Below are 17,027 nucleotides of genomic sequence, written 5' to 3'. Positions count from 1 at the left end.
GACCTCTTCTGAAACATTTCTTGTTTTTATTCATCTGGATTTTATGCAGTTTTTAACTGTGTGCACATAATCGAAAAAAAAAAATAGAAAACAAAACCTACACTTAATTTCTATAGCAAATACAATGAAGTATTCAGAAATACTTCATTGATCACCTGGGGGAAAGTGTTGAATGGACATTATTCATAGAAAATGCAACTAGGAAATAAATAAATAATGAAATTAAATGGTATGGGTAGTTTTGCTGGAGTTACACTGTTATAAGCACACATGTGTTTTTTTAATGCAGTTGGTTGCCAGAGTGAGGCTTTAATATGATCTTTTTTCCACTGTACTCCTCATATCATGTCGAACACTTGCAGGAATAATCAGGTTAATATTTCCAGCCGATGCATGCTTGACTCTCCTGTATTTTGGCTGAGATGTGACCAAACCAAAGCCCAACATACTGTAAAATGTCAGTCAATATAACATTGCATTCTAGTAATACCAAGCAAGTCACCTACTCAGCCTAACCCAGAGATCTTACTGTTTGGGTTGGACTGAGATATGCCCAGGTATGTGTGAAATGTGAGTATAGTAGGTGTAGGCCTCTTAACAGTAACAGAGAAACTACATCTTGAGAATTAAAACACACCCATTTCTGGCAGGTTGACTGTCTTGTGGTTTAATATTCGTCAAACTGACTTCACTTTTATGAGTAAGATATGACATATGACATGATATCACTATCACTCCCTTGACCTTAGATTGGAGAAACATATGTGATACATGTTCCTCTGTTTCCACAAAAGCACACACAGATCCACTAAAAAAAACAACATTTGTAACACAAAGTACTTTGTGTAAAAAGCAGCGTTGGTGGTCAACTCGGGTCAAAACTCTACCTAACACACTGTGTGCTTATTCCCACCTCCCCTGCAGGGCTTGTGGAGTCAGAGAGGGAGGAGTAAAACATGCCAGGGGAAGGAAGAGTGAGTAGATCTAGACACACCCAGTCCAACAAAGTGTGAGAGACATGCAGAGTAATGAGCTTGTGTGGAGTGGAGCAATAAGAGGGTGTGGCTTTTTTTTTTTTTATTCAGGGAGAACAGATAAGCTGAGTTTGCCTTGTAGTGAGGGGCAGGAGTCACAGTCCTGAACAGACAGCAGTTTGCTTTCACTGTGCTGGGTTCTCTTTAAAAATCCAGCTGCACGTTTCCACTCACCCTCTCTCTCGTGTATTCCTCCAGCAGTTTGAAGCAAGACTTTGAGGGGGTAAGCCGCTTCCAGCACAGAGAAGCACAAGAGGACAGCTCAAGAAAAACTACAACACGCAGCCATGAAGGACAAAGTTAGGAGAGGTGGAGGAAGAAATCAGGCCAAGGCTGGTAAGAAATCCCTACAATGTGTTTTTTTCTCTCTCTCTCCCTCTCACTCTGTCTTGTTTGTGCTTTCCTCTTCCTTCTTTTTTCCTCTGGTGCCTCCCTCGCTGAAGAATGTAAGGAGGGTGGGAGATTTAGCACTGCACTGCTACTCTGAACATGGCTGATGCTTCGCTTTCACCAACTTTTTAACCACAGGGAGAAGCTGCTCCTCACTTTTAACTTTTGTTGTAAATGTATGCAGCAAAGACAAACTGTCAGCCCTCAGCTATTCTTTCGTAACAGTAAACCAAACAATAGCATTTATGCATATCTCTGTACACAGCTGTTTATCTTAAGTCAAAAACCTCCCACCTTTTTTTTAACCTTATCTACTTTATAATCCTTTTGCCACACTCTCAAGTGGGCCTTTCAACTTCTTTGAGTCTTTGCCACTCCCCTTCACAAAACAGAAAGATTGGTTTAATGAAGAGTGTGTGTTTGCACGTCTTTAGGTAAGATTTGCCTGAGGTGCCTGCAAGAGATGAATCTGTGGGCACAGCATTGTGACTGATAGGTTCATTCATTTGAATGTAATACTGCTATGTGACATACAGGGAAGGAATTCTACTAGTTTGTTAAGTTTAAGGTACAAGCCAACCTCAGAAATCAGTGCCAAGATAAACTCGTCAGGGCTGAAAACAATGCTGTTTTCTGTAGTAGAGTAGAGAAGAGGCTGATGGATCGGTGCCCACAGAGAGGAGGAACCCTTTTCCAGCGAATCGTGAACAGAGGTTATTTTTTGGGTGCTCTCCAGCAGTAAAGTAGTCCCAGATTGACAGCAAGAGCTGGGGATTTACAATACAATGAATTACAATCTTCAGAGATGAGTGCAAAGTGAATTTTATGCTTTGTCGTGCACATGCCAAAGGTGCTGTACATACAATGTGTTCAAGCATCCGTGAATGCGAGCACACTCCTCTGCCAGGCTGCAAGTTTGTTACTTTATGTGTTTTAGCGTTCTACTGTCTCCACATGCCGGCGCTGGGTGTGGTTGTCCCTTCACCCTGAGATGACATGAGGGCCAGTAGGCAAATTCAACAGGTTTAGTCACACTGCAGGTTGAGAAACACGCTGAGTCCTGCTCTCCCTTTGGTTTTCTCGCTGTGTAAAAAGGCAGACACACCCCACTTTCCCTTTCTTTGACAGTTTCTTGCATAAATTCACTCTCTCCCTCAGGCGCTCTCTCTCTCTGTCTCACACACACACACACACACACACACACAGACAAACTCTTCAGTCCAGCTCATCATCATTTTATAGGAGATTACAGTTCCTGTTTGATTCAGACGATGGAATCTGAACGAAATAAGCCACAATTATAATTCATTCATTTATTCTTTCATTCATTTCTTTGTGTGTTTTCTGTGTGGTAGTAAGCTGGAAACGATCCCAGCATGTAATGAGCGGAAGACAGAGAACGAGCTAAACTATTTGCCTTTCCAGTGGAGTGCTCTGTGATTATCCTCACTTATTCTTTGTCTCCTCCAAACAGATGTAGTAAGCCCGACTGGTGAAAAGGATGCCGCTGGTATCAAGCAACAGGAGGACACATCTTTTCCTGTGAAGATCCAGGGGGCAGGAGTAGAGCCATTTGAGCTGCAGGTACAAAAAACAGACTGACTTCTGTTTCCTCTTATTCTCTAAAATGGACACCAGCAGTTTTGCAGGGACTATCCTGATAGAGAACCACTGTTTAAACCATTGGCAGGCTTATGATCTATATTTTGGCATTGCTTGCTGGTTTTGTAGGTCCATGGATTTTGGCTAGTTCAAGACACAATTATGACTCTGCTTTCGAGGGAAGAGGTGTGTCCACGTTCCAACTTTTCACTTTCATTCGCTGGTACGACTCTGGACCCTCAAGCAGAACTGCAAAGTCTCAAGGGGCTTAAACCAGGAGCCATCCTTCGTCTGGTGGAAGGTAGCATTCCTTTTTGTTTTATCTCTTTTCTTTTTTTGAGAACCTTCTATTTTAGTTGAGCTTTATGTCCAACATACATTTTAAGCATGTTTTTACAGTCAAATTGACCAGAAGGTTTTGTTAAGTGAATGCGGAACTGCCTCTTCAATAACTTGCATTCTTAATGTTATTAATTTCTGCAATGTTTTTCCATTATTGTCTTGCATACTGTTTTTAATACCATAGCCGTGTGGTCCTGCTGCATTCAATATCTTGACAATGAGTTTTATCACAACTTTTATACATTTTAAACAGAAGAAGAAGAAGAAGAAGATGCTATAGTCAAAACTACACTCACACTAAATTCAATTTTTTGACTGTTGTGATAGTTACACAAACGCATTAGTCCAAAACAGACACACACACAAACAGAACCTAATACACACACAGACACAGATGTCAGAGTAAGGCGGCTGCCTCTCAGAATGAGCAGTCAGGGCTTCGGTGCCTTGCTCAAGGGCACCTCTGCTGTGCCCAGAGGCAAACTGGCATCTCTCCCACTACCACTCCACATGATGTACTTGGTCTGTGCTGGGACTTGTGGTTTGGGTTCCCAAGCCAGATCCCCTAGGACAGAACTACTGCCTCCCCATCATAGATGCAGTTATAGCTGTTTCCACAATACTCCGTTCTGAAGTCCATTAAGTTGTTGTCTGGCCTTTTAACAGTATAATTTTTGCTCTGCATATACATTATTTATTTGCATATCTAGGGTTATTTAGGGTGTAGTGATTATTCACAGATCAGAATATCAGAATATTAGAACATTTCCTGACCATTATTTTATCCCAGCCATCACCCTTTCCCTTTCACACACACTTAAGTCTCTCTCACCTCAATGTAAGTTGCTGACTCACCTTTCCCTGAGTCATTGTAACAAGGTTTATAGTTTCAGAGATTACAAGTGTGTGCAAGCCAATTAGTCTGTCTCTCATAAGTTAGCTGTTGAAATACTGAAACAAACTATCCTGCTGCCAATCTGTTATTTTGCACAGTATATATCCTGTCAGATTTGGGAATATACATTATTGATTAATATAATATATATGTATAAAATATATATAACATAAACACTGTTTAATTATTTGAGTATTTGCTCTGTGCATTCTGGTGTTTAAAAGGTATCCATAGTTTCCTAAAGGTCAGTGTAACCATTACTTTACTGCCATGTGTGTCTTTCCAGAACCCTACACCGCCCGCTCAGCCAGGATCCATCTGGCTCGTGTGCTTGAGCTGCTGAGAGCATCTGGACCTCAGGATGCACTGAGAGAAGGACGCTCACCGAGCGTGCTAGAGACACTCACACATGCACAAACACCAGGTACACACACACACACACACACACACACGCACGCACACACACACAGTGCACTTGAACAAAAGGATAATAGTTAAGCTCACACTGAAAATCTTCCTATAATTGGTACAGACTCTAGCTTACCGAATGGAAAGAACCTGAAACGCTCTTTAAGCAATACAAAGACAGAAACACCCAACCAGGATGGAGCTCCACCGGAGTACCTCCTCCCTGGTTCCTCAGAGAGACCGCTCATGGCCCTGCTACCACACAGCTCCCAACCAGAGGTACGTCTATAATATATCTGGTATCTTGTTTCACACTGGGCTGCCCTCATTCACACACACAAACTGACTCTCTGTGTCTTTATATGTCTCATCAGGCCCCCAGCTACCTGAGGGACTTGTCTCTAAGCTGCTGGAACCCGGTTCCAGGACACAGGAAGCTGCAGGGAGACTTCCTGTATATCACTGTGGTAACAATGGAGGGACGACGGTGTGACATCACATCATGTCCCAAAGGTTTCTTTCTCAATAGGTAAAAAAAATAACATAATTATATTAGAGGAACACTTCACACCCCAAAATGATATTTTGTGTATCAGTTACTCACTCCATGTTATGCTGAATTGGTGAAAAAAACTTGCATGCCTCCACAGTGAACAAAGAATAACAAAAAAACGTAAAGTTCTTGATAAATTGAGGTCATAGGGGTCCACATTTAACAACAGCAAAACTTTATCAAAACATCTGTTCACAAACTCTCACACAATCATGCAGCAAAATCCAAGTCTCGTTTATACAGTTGTATGCTCGGCACTTCCAAACGGAACTGAACTAAAAGTGTAACTTATCTGTGCTCTCTTTAAAGCCAGACTCCATGAACAAAAACAGTAATTTTACCTTGCTGAACACAAGAGCTGCTTGTCTACTATTGCCTTACTATCATTTTGCTTATTTGTGTTATTGTGCGAGTTTGCTAAATGCAAACTAGCCCTTTAAAACACCAAAGTCATAGAATAATTTAAATTAACTAAGTGACTGAGGTTAATTATGGATCAGTGCAGACTGATCTGCTAACAGTGAACTGTTTAATCACTTTTGGGTTCTCCATTCACTGTGAAGTCATGCAAGAAGGGTTATATCAGTGACTGATATACAAATGGTCAAGCATCCCTATAACTTCTGTTCTGTTTCTGTTTATAATTGCAAAAAAATAGTAGAAAATGTATGAAAGGCTAATATTGTACCCAGTTGTTTTATTTCCATTCTGTCTGAGTAACCTGCTTTTAGACTTATGTATAAATGTAAATATAAATAATTGAACTTAAACTAGATAAATGTTCCAGTTTACTTATGAATTGTTTTTTTTCCCTCCCCCTTTCTCATCTCAGGTCTACAGAAGACGTGTTTGATCCTCGTCCCACACAGTCTTCCCCAGTTTGTCACAGTATCATTGACCTGCTCTGTCACATCAGCCCTGCTTTCAAACAAACTATGACCACACTCAAAAACAGGTGACATTACTAACGATGCATGAAGACAGCATGAATACTGCATGATTTTGTCAGAATACAAGTAATTCAGGTAATTAACCGATCATAATGATATTGTAAACTGTTGTAATTCTTCCTGTAGGTCTCAGTTACCTCCAGTAGAGGTGATGCCCACTCCCTACCACACCCTGAGCTGGCTCGGGCCTAACTGTGCCTCTCGCACTCACAAAAACACCTTCAGCAGACTGGGAGTGGAAGAACAGCCAGCAACACAGGTAATTTACATCACAACAGCACAATCGCTTGTTGGTATTTATTGAGTAGCATGCTGCTGGCAGTGATATTAAGTGTAATTATGTGTGTTACATGAAGGCTCCAGACTGGAATGAGGAGTTGCAGGCTGCCAGAGATCTTCCTCAAAGCAGTCTGGAGGAGAGGCTGCAGAGAGACAGAGCTCTGCTACAGGTAACCAAGAAAAGCTGTGATTTAGCTCAAAACAACAGCAGGACTGTTAAGACTAGTATTACCTGTTTGTTTTTCTTATCCTCCTCTCACTTTTTATTTGTATCTGCTTTTTTCAGGTAAACAGTGCATTTGTTAGGGCTGTGACACAAGGGGCTGAAACTGTTGTAGATGGTTTTGTGGAGCCAGTGAATGGAAACCCTGAGGACCCAGCTTTCCTGTGGGGCGGCCTGTTCATGAGCCAGGGGGCAGCGAGCTCAGTCTTTGGTGGGGAAAGGGGTCGCAGGTGAGAGCAAATCACAAGTCCAATGACAAGATCCTATAGATGTAAAGCCATTTACTCCTAAGTGTGTACATTGTTTTGTGGCTGGGGGACCATATGAAGTATTATCTGTAGTTTGAGCAACAGCCTTTGAGCCAGCAAAAGGCTGAGCTGAGAGATGAGCAGGGACATCTGGGTGCTGGTAATACCACCCACACTGTCATGATACAACGCTGGTTAAAAATGAGCAAAATATCCTTTTAAGAATTAAAGAATTACACTGTGGACCCATGCATGTGTCTGATAAGAGCATTGAAAAATAGTTTCTGTTTCACATTGAGAATTGCATCGACTCAGCACTGATTATTGAAATATTTCCTTATCTACTTCTTGCAGGGCAGCTCAGCGGCTGGAGCTTCAAGGAGTTCAAGCCTACAGTGACATTGAGGGACTGCAGGGGCTGCACACTCTCCCTACAGCCATTGTAGACTACAGGGGAGTGCGTCTGTCTGCTCAGGGTCTGGCCCCTGGGTTAGAGGGCTCAGAGCAGGACCAGGCTGCTTCTCCTGCCTCGAGGTAGTGGACCCATTATTCAACAATACACTGTGGCAGTGGTGTCACACTGTAAGGCAGACATTTGGGTTTTTCCCTGCTAATTGTCACTTTTGTTTCTCTGTATAGAGGCTTGCTGTATGGAATAAATGCAGGAATCCAAGAGTCAACCCAGCGTAGACAGCTGTTAGAGCTCCTGGCTCTGTCTTGCAAACCTCTGTCTCTCCAGAAACATGTTGTTGTGTCGCCCAATGATCACAAGGTTCCACTGTTCACCTCTGTGGACGCTCAAGGACTGCTGGGGGCTGATAGGAGGTTCTACATACTGGATGTGTTCAGAAGCTTCCCTGCTGATGCCAACTTCTGCCCAGAGGTGGAGACAGAAAGTCAATCAGTCACTGGAGAAGAGGAGAGTAGTAAAAGCTGTGAAGAGGAGGAGGAGAAGAAGGGTTGTGCAAAAGAAGGATGGCCAGAGAATTACCACTTGGACTCTGGACTTCCAAAGAGCTTCCCTCATGGACTCTGTAGATTGAGGCCAGAGCTGTTGAAGGCCTTCATCCAGCACAAGTAAGTTTAACGTGAATTAAAACACCTTTAAACTCACTTTTGGGTTTTTTTTTTCCCACAAAGCTAAAGTTTTTTTTGCTTTTTTTTAGACATTGCCAGTTTGCTCAGCATGTCCGGGAGACATTGGACGAGAATGGAGGCTTTGAGGAATGTGCAACAGCTAGTAAGAAGTGTTTCAGTAGATCTAAATGAATGGAGACCAAAATGAAGAATGAGCTATTTTATACTTGGCTAATGTTTGCTCACTTGCAGGTGACTCTCAAGCCCAACAGGCAGTACGAGCTGCTTGTAAAGAAGTGGGATCAGTCAACGAGTACATCTTTGAAATGCGCTTTAACCCAAGCGTCTTCGCTCCAGGTACCTGGAGAAACCACACACGCGTTAAAGGTCGAGTGTGTAGGATTTAGTGGGCTCCAGGATGAGTCTTAAAACACGGAAATTCTTTGGCAATTCAGCAAGTTCAGTTCCCTTATCTCAAAGTCAGTGTTTTTTTTGAATAGGTTTTGGGTTAGAAGACTGAAATAGGGTCTGTGGTTAACACAAACTGAAGAGACTTTAATGTTTTGTTCTACGACAAAATATTTCAGTACATATCCCCACTTGTGAACTTTAAATATGTTATGTGTCTTAAAGGCTGTTGCAAACAAGTGGCTTAATGAAACAACAGAACGTCATCACACTGCGCTGCGACGTGTCATGTTGCACCAAACATGCTGCACAGCCTCGTTATGGTGGAGACACGACAGTAGTGTAGGCTGTTTATAGCCTAACAATAGCTTTTTACATCTGGCATTTGCATTAAGGAAACATTTATTTGCCACAGAGCTGATTTTCTGCAATGATCCAAAATCCAATGGAAAAATCCAACAGGCTTTTTACGAGGGAACCAGGGTTAGCTTCTGGGCTCAGTTCAGTCTGCAATGCCTTAGATGCCACTAAATACTATACACTAGACCTTTACACACAACCTTAACACCCACTGTCACCTGTTCTGCTTGGACACAACATGACAAGTTCTTGTGCTTTGTGTTAAGGGGTAACCTTCCCTCCTCGTGACAGTAAGTCAATAAAGCTGCAGGAGAGGTTACTGAGGGAAGCTGCAGCGTTCATCATAACACATCAGATACCGGCCTTTGTAAGTGGATTCCTTGTTTACATACTATAATAGGCACATCTACTGCAAACAGGAAACCAGCTTATCATACACGTGTCTGTGTGTGTGCAGGTGGAGTGTTGCTTACAAAGCAACGAGACACCAATGGATGGAGCTTCTCTCAAACTGGTGCTACACCAGAAAGGCATCAACCTCCGGTATCTAGGCCATGTGAGCAAGACCATCAGCCAATCAGAACACAAGGAGCGCCTGAGGCATATAATGGTGTGTTAGATTTTCCAAAATAGTCAAACTTAAAGGGACAATTCACCCTGAAATTAAAAATTTATATTTTTCCTCTTGTCAGTAGTGCCACTTATCAATCTAGATTGTGTCAGTGTGAGTTGCCGAGTTTTGAGACAGTGGCCGTAGAGATGTCTGCCTTCTCACAAATATAATGGAACTAAATGGCACTCAGCTTCTGGTGCTCAAAGTGCCAAAAAAAAAAAACATCTGAAAAACTTGTCAGCAATGTCACTTTCCAAAGTCTGTGGATTATCTTGACTAACTGGATTATGATTTCGGGAAAGAAACCTTCCAGTCAAGTTTTACAGATGTTTTATTTTTTATTTTTGGCACTTTGAACACCACAAGCCAAATGCCATTGAGTTTCATTACACTGGAGAGAAGGCAGGCAACTGTATGGCTGATATCTTCAATATTAGGCAACTCACACCAAAATAATCTAGACTGATAAACAGCACTGCAGGTTAGATGGAAAAATATGTATTTTTGTTTTGGCATGAACTGTCCCTTTAAGTTAGTCTCGATGATGTAATCACCCTCCAGACTGTGCTTTCTAACATGCCTCTGTCTGTCTTAACCAGAGAACGGTCATAGGTGAAATTTTCACCCGTTCAACAAGACGAGTGTTCAACAATTTCCTCCAGGTATTTGACAGTATTCTGTCTGAGCATTTCTTCATTGTTGTATGACACACCTCATTATCAAGTGGTGATGTAACAGCATGTCGGGGTTCACACACTGCAGAAAGAATGACCTGCAGCCTCTGGTTATAATTTTGCAGGGCGTGGATGTGCCCAGTCTCTCTGCAGCTGTCAGTCACTTCCTCTGCTGCCTGTTGGTCCCCCACTTCACTCCCACTCCTGTGGGGGAGGACACTAAAAAGAAGTCCAGGCGGCGTGGCCGAGGAGCTGGAGCCTCTGAAAGCACGCCCTGGAGCACGCTCACAGGGTCCGAGCTGTGGAACCTGGTCTGCCAGGATGCTGCTGAAACGTATAACCTCTCTGACAGCCTTGGGTGAGGACACAGCTTTTGTTTGTTCTTCCCTCATGTTTGTTTGCTTATGCAATGGGAGTCAATTTTAGAAAAAAACTGTCATTTTTGTCTGTGACAGCCCTGGTCCAAACCATTTGGTGGAGCACTACGGCCTTCAGAAGCTCTCTTTGCTTAGAGAGTTCTGTTTAAAGACTGGAGTACAGGTAACAGACATCTGTCATTAGACCAACTGAAAGATATTCATATAAATAATGAGTATATAAATATTCAAAACTTAAAGACACTGTGTGATTAAAGGAGAATGTATCTTTGTTTATTATGTGTCTACACCAGTTGAGACTGAGAGACTACGTCCTTGACAGCCAAAACAAAGCTCCCATTGGTCCAGACGACGTCCTCAACATCTTCCCTGTTGTCAAGCACATTCACATGCCGACTGTCGATGCTTCAAAGGCATACCACACGGCACAGAGCTTCGTTCACAAGGGTGGGTCAATTCAAGATTCAAGTATTTGTACAAAACCTTAAAAAAGTAAATTCTGTGTAAAATGACTATGTTTCTCATTTTTCAGGTCTGCTGGATCAGGCCCATGAGCACCTGAAAGAAGCAACTTATCTGTTTGGTAGAGTCTGTGATGACCTGCACCCCGAGGCCTGTTTCTCCCAAGGCCTGATGGCCAAAGTGGCCTTCCTGAAAGGGAAAGCAGCAGAGGTAGGCTCAGTGCTAAACAGCAGGAAGTTAACATTTACTCAAGTATTTAACATCCTTGCAGTTTAAGGTACTTTATAACTACTTGCTTAACTTTATTGTACTTTAAACTCTTCTACATATATCTGACAACTTAGTTACTTTGCAGAAGATTTTGCAAAGCGTATTTGTGTACTATAACATTCTGGAAAATGTTTATTCCTGAGGCATTGAAGTGATCGTAATTCCTAAACTACATGAAACTGGCCATTAATTCTTGTCATCTCTGTCACTTTTTCTGTTCTCAAGGCTCGCAGTGTGCAGCTCAAAGCAGTGGTCATCAGTGAGAGAGTGTTTGGCTTTGACCATCCAAACACTATCCTGCAGTATGTGAGTATTAGAGCTCAATTCAATAGTTTATTGTCATTGCTATAGAATAACAACAAGATAACGTTAAGGCCATCACAGACATGGCATAGATCCTAAAAAACTAAGCCATCTGTGACAGCGCCGAGCCGCTGCAACTGTGCGCGTGCCAATACTAGTATACTTTAAATTAGTTTCACAGATCCTGTCAGTTTTCCCAAAAATCACTTTGTTTGAAAAAAAACCCAGCAGCCTACACAAAAGGTTACGTTGTGCAGACACTGGAACCTACTGTTTTGGAGTGGAAAAGAAAAATAGATTTTTGGTAAATAATGTAACGTCAGCCAGCCATTAGCAAAATGTCAGCTATTTAACAACATTTTACACAGGAAAGTCCCACCAGTAGAATGGCATCATGTCCAAGGCTTTAGTTTCAAGGGATCAACTGCAGCAATATTTCAAAGCGTTACAAGATGCTTTACATGAAAGATCATGACAGAAGTAATTGACAAAATGTATTGTTCTGGATGACACATTGGTTTTTGGTTTTTGCTGGGATTTTGCTACTCAATAGGCCAGATCAGGACTCATTATTGGTTGATTCCCAAGTTCATGTATCAGAATCAGTATGGTAAAAAAGGAAAAAACTGTATCAGAATATCTCTAGAGAGTGCAGCTTAACATTTTGATGCAGGAGATAGATATTTATCCTCAGTCCATGACTACACATTTCTGCAGAGTTATGCACTGTGTCGTGTCATGTGTGCAGTGTGTAACTGTTATAATTGTGGTTTTTTTATGTAGGCCCTCTTGGCTGTGTATGTGTTTGCTGGAGGAGAGACGGCCTTGGCCCAGAAGTGTCTCCTCAGAGCTCGTCTGCTCATGCTAACAGTCCACGGAGAGGACCATCCCTACACAGCAACACTCGATGTAGGTTACACCACAAGTCATTTTCACAATATCTTTGTAAACAATTATTACTTTTTGACACTAGCAATCTTCTTGATTTCTTGCAGAGCTGTCTTGGGTTGGTGCTGACCGGAGATCAGAGAGGGCTGTTCTTACAGAATGCCCTCAGGCTCAACACCTCCTTCTTCGGCCCCTCACATCTGCACACTGCATTCAGGTAAGAGGACATTTCTAGCATGCGCTCATATTTTGTATAGAAGCTGATCTATTTGGTCCCTTTTTTCTATCATCACAACTTCTCTCCCTTGGTTTCTTGTCTGTGCAGTCACCACCTGTTGGCCCAGTGGATGTGCAGCAAAGGTGACTACAGAAGTGCTATGACCCACGAGAAAGAGGCCCTCACTGCTTTCACCTCCATGGTCAGTATATGTGCAGGTGAGAGCATGTGACAGAGAGTTTGGTTGTAGTGTGCATGTCATCTTATGGTTATTTTCTTCCTCAGTTTGGTGAGGATCACGCTCAGACTCGCTGCAGCAAAGAGTTCCTGTGCACCATAACCAAGCAGGCAGTGAAGGTGGAGCGCTCTCTCAGACAGGCAGGAGCTGACTGCACAGAGCAGGCAGTGGAGGTAACGCCAGGAGCTCATGTAGGCTCTGATACAATCGGCCTATTTGAATCTTACAAAGTTAAAGGACATTGTTTGTATTGACCTGTCTATCCAATCTGTCCTCAGTGTATAACTTCCTCATCTGACACTGTGCTGGAGCAAATGGTCCTGGTGACAGGGATCAGGAGCCTCACACACAGGTATTTTTCTGCATGGACTCTGCCCTCTTTCTGTATCATCTTATGTTTATCTTATTTTATATATAATAAATATATTATATTTTCTGCGCCCCCCCCTATCTATATTTTCCCCCCCCCCCCCAAATATTATTAATAATATATTATTATTTTATGCAAGGCAACCCCCCCCAAAAAGCCAAAAAGAGTGAATCTGGCTCTTATCTTCACTTGCGTGTTTAACAGTAACAACAACAACAACAATTCTGTAGCTTGATCGATATCTGAAGCTGATACTGTTATCAAAATCTTTAAAAAAAATCAACAACATTGTATATTGTTTGATATCTTTTTTTAACACATAACATGACAAATATTCTTGAAAAGGATCCCTTAAATTTGATTGTTTAAATAATTGTGACCAGGATATATGCTAATCTGAACATTTTGCTGTTATATAATATATAATATACATATAAAACTGGCATAGTAAGTAATAGTGCCACTGTTTCAGACATATTTTGGCCCTTCTTTATTACTTATCAGCCAGGAAATACACAAATACTGCTCTATCTGTGATATCTGTAAATAATATGATACAATAGATGATATTATAACACTTTGAAAGGAGCCATTCTGCACAGAGTACTTTTAATTTTGGTAAAAAAAAAATCTGCCCTTTAAAACAACTTGCAATTCTTCCTAAAAGTATGAGGGTTTTTTTGTTTTTTTTTCCTGAGAATTCTGCTTTTAAAAGCACACAAAAAAATAACAGTTTCTGGGTTGAATATGCACCCCCCTGCATAATGCAATAAAAGGACAATGGAAAAAATATATCATCACAGCAAGTTGAGAACAGAAAAGCTTGTTAAAAGACGGTCAACTTTAATACCGGTGATGTTCAAACTAAAGTCACCTCTGCTTTCTCAGTGTAATTATTTGGATAAATAGTATGTTATTTATTTTTATTCCTATTTTTGTTTGTTTATATCCAAGTATAAGCTGCAAAGTATGTTTGGCTATAAAACTTAAGTTATTGTTCTGTCAATTCAAGGGTGGTATGAAAGGGGGTGTGCTGCTGTTTATGTGGGTAATAATGGTATAAGAATAACAACTCCTTAATTTATATAGCAGCTTTAAATCAAAGTTTACAAAGTACTTTGACTAGCAAAGCAAAGGCAGAAATGGGATACTCAGAGGGTACAATTAACTAAGAAAAGCCAAACAGTCCTATCAATCCTACCGAGTTGGGATAAAGTTAAAACAATAGAACAAAAAAATGGTGAGATGCAGTATGCAAAATGGCAATATAAATGAATAAAATGACAGACAGTATAAGGAACTGGAAACTCTAGAGAATTCATTAAAAAATGACATTATAACATTAAAACAAATCTCAAATCATCTTTTCAAACACAACTGGCTCCAGCAGCATGCGTGTGTGTTTCAGTCATTTATTATTAGGTAGGAAGACACTCATTGATTCATTGTGTTTTCAGAGACGGGCTCCAGGAGTACAGGAAGAAGCACAACGAACTCAAGGCAGCAGTGGCAAAGGAACTGGGATTCACAATGTTAAATGGGCGTGTCGTCTTCGACAATGTGAACGTGGAAGAGAAGAGCTCAGATCAAGAAACAGGAAGCGGGAAGGAAGCTGAGGATGGAGGAAGTTCGGCAGTGGAGAATACCACAGAGAGCCAACAGGAGCAGCCAGTGGAGGAGGCCTTGGTGCAGAGCGCTGCTGTAGTTTCAGCTAATGGTCATGAGGTGGAGCCAGCTGAATTGCATGAGGAGAAAACAGATGTAGATGGAGGAGACAGTGACAGAGCAGCTGCAGATGCTGAGGTAATGAACGGGGAGTCAGAGGGCGAGGCTGCAGGAAAGCAAACTGACAGCAGTGCAGTAAATGAAGTGAACACCAGCATGGCTAATGGGGAAGTCAAATGCGATGCAGTTGATGGGATGAAGTCAGAGTCAGGTGAAGCTAATGGTGAAATGAATGGAGCCTGTGACGTCGCTGTGAGCCCTTCAGTCCTTAAGAGTAAATGCACCTGGGCAGATGTTGTTTCAAAAGCCAACGGAGGAGGAGACAGGGGAGTCAACGGAGTAGCAGATAGTGTCACTGCTAACGGAAAAGCCGAGGAGTGAAAACATGTCTAAACAGGAAAACAGTGTTGTAGTTGTGTTTTTCCGAGTCACTGCTGTAAGATAACACTCTCCCAGGATCCAAGATGTAATTTGATTCAGTAAAGCCGGTAACAGAGAGTGAGATGAAGAGTATTACTTTCAGTTGGAGATGTTATTGCTGATGCTGGGAGAGGGCTATACTGTTGAGTGCCATTTTTTTCCAATAATAAACTTTTTATTCTGGTTTGACAGTGACGTTGCTTTTTTGGCACATACATACACCGTATATATATATCTCTTTATATATATATATATGCATGTGAACATGGTGTGTGAAGGTTGAAGGTAAGATTCTATTAATGCATTAATGTCCTTAGTGGAAGTTCAAAATTTCCTTCACAGCATTTAAAGTAGTGCCCGTTTTTCGTTAGATACTTTTTCTATCCTCACAACTCACTTCAGATGTGGGAACAACATTTTTATGTCTTTGCAGCAACATGCTCTGAAGCCAGAAAGCACCTTGATGGAATTTCTTCAAATATGTCACCAGTGTCCACTTTGACTTCTTGTTACACTTGAATATTCATCGTCTGCCTATAAACCATTTACAAATCAAAAGTCTTGGCAATGTCTTAGATATAGCGTTCCACCAATATTGATTTAGGATAGAAGTCTGATACAGATTATGTGCCAAAGCTGCTTTACTTTGCATAATATTCACTATCTAGTCAAACATGACCATATTAAGTGTTCATTGTTTTTTTTCCAGAGAACTGTATTCTGGTCAGAAAGCCTCTGAAGCAGAATTTCACAGTGAGGTAGGCAACTCGGTGTTTAACTTGCTCCTGAAACCTGGCACCTCTTAGCCTTCACAGTGTATCAGCATCAGTGCATGGTCATGCAGTGGGCCAGACTGGACAGGTTTTGGCTTACGGGCTATGTTTGACACCTCTGGTCCTGAAGGAACGTGTCATTTCAAAAGGTGAGTTCCCACAGTGAAAAAGTGTTGGTTTTCTAGAGAACCTCACGCTGAGTAAGTGGGAGCCACACCTAGCCGCACCCATCATTGCTAGGTGTGCTCATAAATGTGCTTTGATTTACCTGTAACTGAACAAAACAGTCTATAAAGACAAAAACTGGTGCTATGATGCTGTTAGTCATTCCCCCACAGCTGTGAAGACAGAAGGAGGAGACGCGTACATTTGTGGAAGATGTTGTGCACGTTTAATCCACAGACTCTATATAAAGATATTTTTATTTAGCCTATGGTTCAATCTCAAAACAGTGGCCACCATTTCACTATGGTTTCCAGGTGGACCGACATGTTTTCTCAGAACAGTGTGAAATAGTGTGCAGCAGACTTTGAGGTATGTTTCCCTTCTGTTTGGTGGGTGTGTCAGAGGTGTACCCAATCAGCATCAGTGTTAATATTAATCAAATTCTGGTAAATCTTAGTGAAAATAGACTCTTTTGATTTTATCGAACACTTGCTTTGGAAACATAGATATAACTTTTCCATGCTAATAAGGTCCCTTTGAATAGAATTGAATAAACACTGCAGCATAAGTGGGCAGTGCGCCTATGTAGGCTAATGCAACGGAGTGTTTAATGCACCACTGTCTCTGTTTGAATACAGAACAGTGGTACAATAAACACCCTGAGGGATGGAGGCTTAAAGAGACAAACGCTACAACTGAGCATTTAAGACTTCAGGTGTATTCAGACAGACGGTATGAGAGAGTAGTGTGTTGTTTTTTTTAC

At 41.6% G+C, this 17,027-nt stretch overlaps 1 protein-coding gene across 1 annotated transcript; it reads left to right on the top strand.

The window, feature by feature from the left end:
• Positions 1-993: 993 nt before the first annotated feature.
• On the top strand, positions 994-16,927 carry si:ch211-166a6.5 (clustered mitochondria protein homolog). Its single transcript, XM_042487895.1, has 28 exons — positions 994-1,370; positions 2,899-3,008; positions 3,156-3,327; positions 4,550-4,687; positions 4,796-4,950; positions 5,046-5,200; positions 6,057-6,179; positions 6,301-6,433; positions 6,531-6,623; positions 6,740-6,906; positions 7,279-7,458; positions 7,564-8,001; positions 8,091-8,164; positions 8,254-8,358; positions 9,036-9,136; positions 9,227-9,379; positions 9,982-10,044; positions 10,182-10,414; positions 10,512-10,596; positions 10,727-10,880; positions 10,966-11,105; positions 11,391-11,471; positions 12,252-12,377; positions 12,464-12,573; positions 12,682-12,775; positions 12,859-12,984; positions 13,090-13,163; positions 14,639-16,927. The coding sequence occupies exons 1-28, from the start codon at positions 1,322-1,324 to the stop codon at positions 15,285-15,287; spliced, it is 4,281 nt and encodes a 1,426-aa protein (XP_042343829.1). The 5' UTR covers positions 994-1,321; the 3' UTR covers positions 15,288-16,927.
• The last annotated feature ends 100 nt before the right edge of the window (positions 16,928-17,027 follow it).

This window comes from Plectropomus leopardus, chromosome 6, assembly GCF_008729295.1.
Source record: "Plectropomus leopardus isolate mb chromosome 6, YSFRI_Pleo_2.0, whole genome shotgun sequence".
Lineage (NCBI taxonomy): Eukaryota > Metazoa > Chordata > Actinopteri > Perciformes > Serranidae > Plectropomus > Plectropomus leopardus.
This window is presented reverse-complemented; position numbering and strand designations above follow the sequence as displayed.

Coding starts and splice junctions, on each gene's coding strand:
- si:ch211-166a6.5 (XM_042487895.1), top strand. CDS start 1,322: ATGAAGGACAAAGTTAGGAGAGGTGGAGGAAGAAATCAGGCCAAGGCT. Junction 3,328..4,549: donor CATCCTTCGTCTGGTGGAAG/GTAGCATTCCTT, acceptor GTGTCTTTCCAG/AACCCTACACCGCCCGCTCA. Junction 13,164..14,638: donor ATCAGGAGCCTCACACACAG/GTATTTTTCTGC, acceptor TTGTGTTTTCAG/AGACGGGCTCCAGGAGTACA.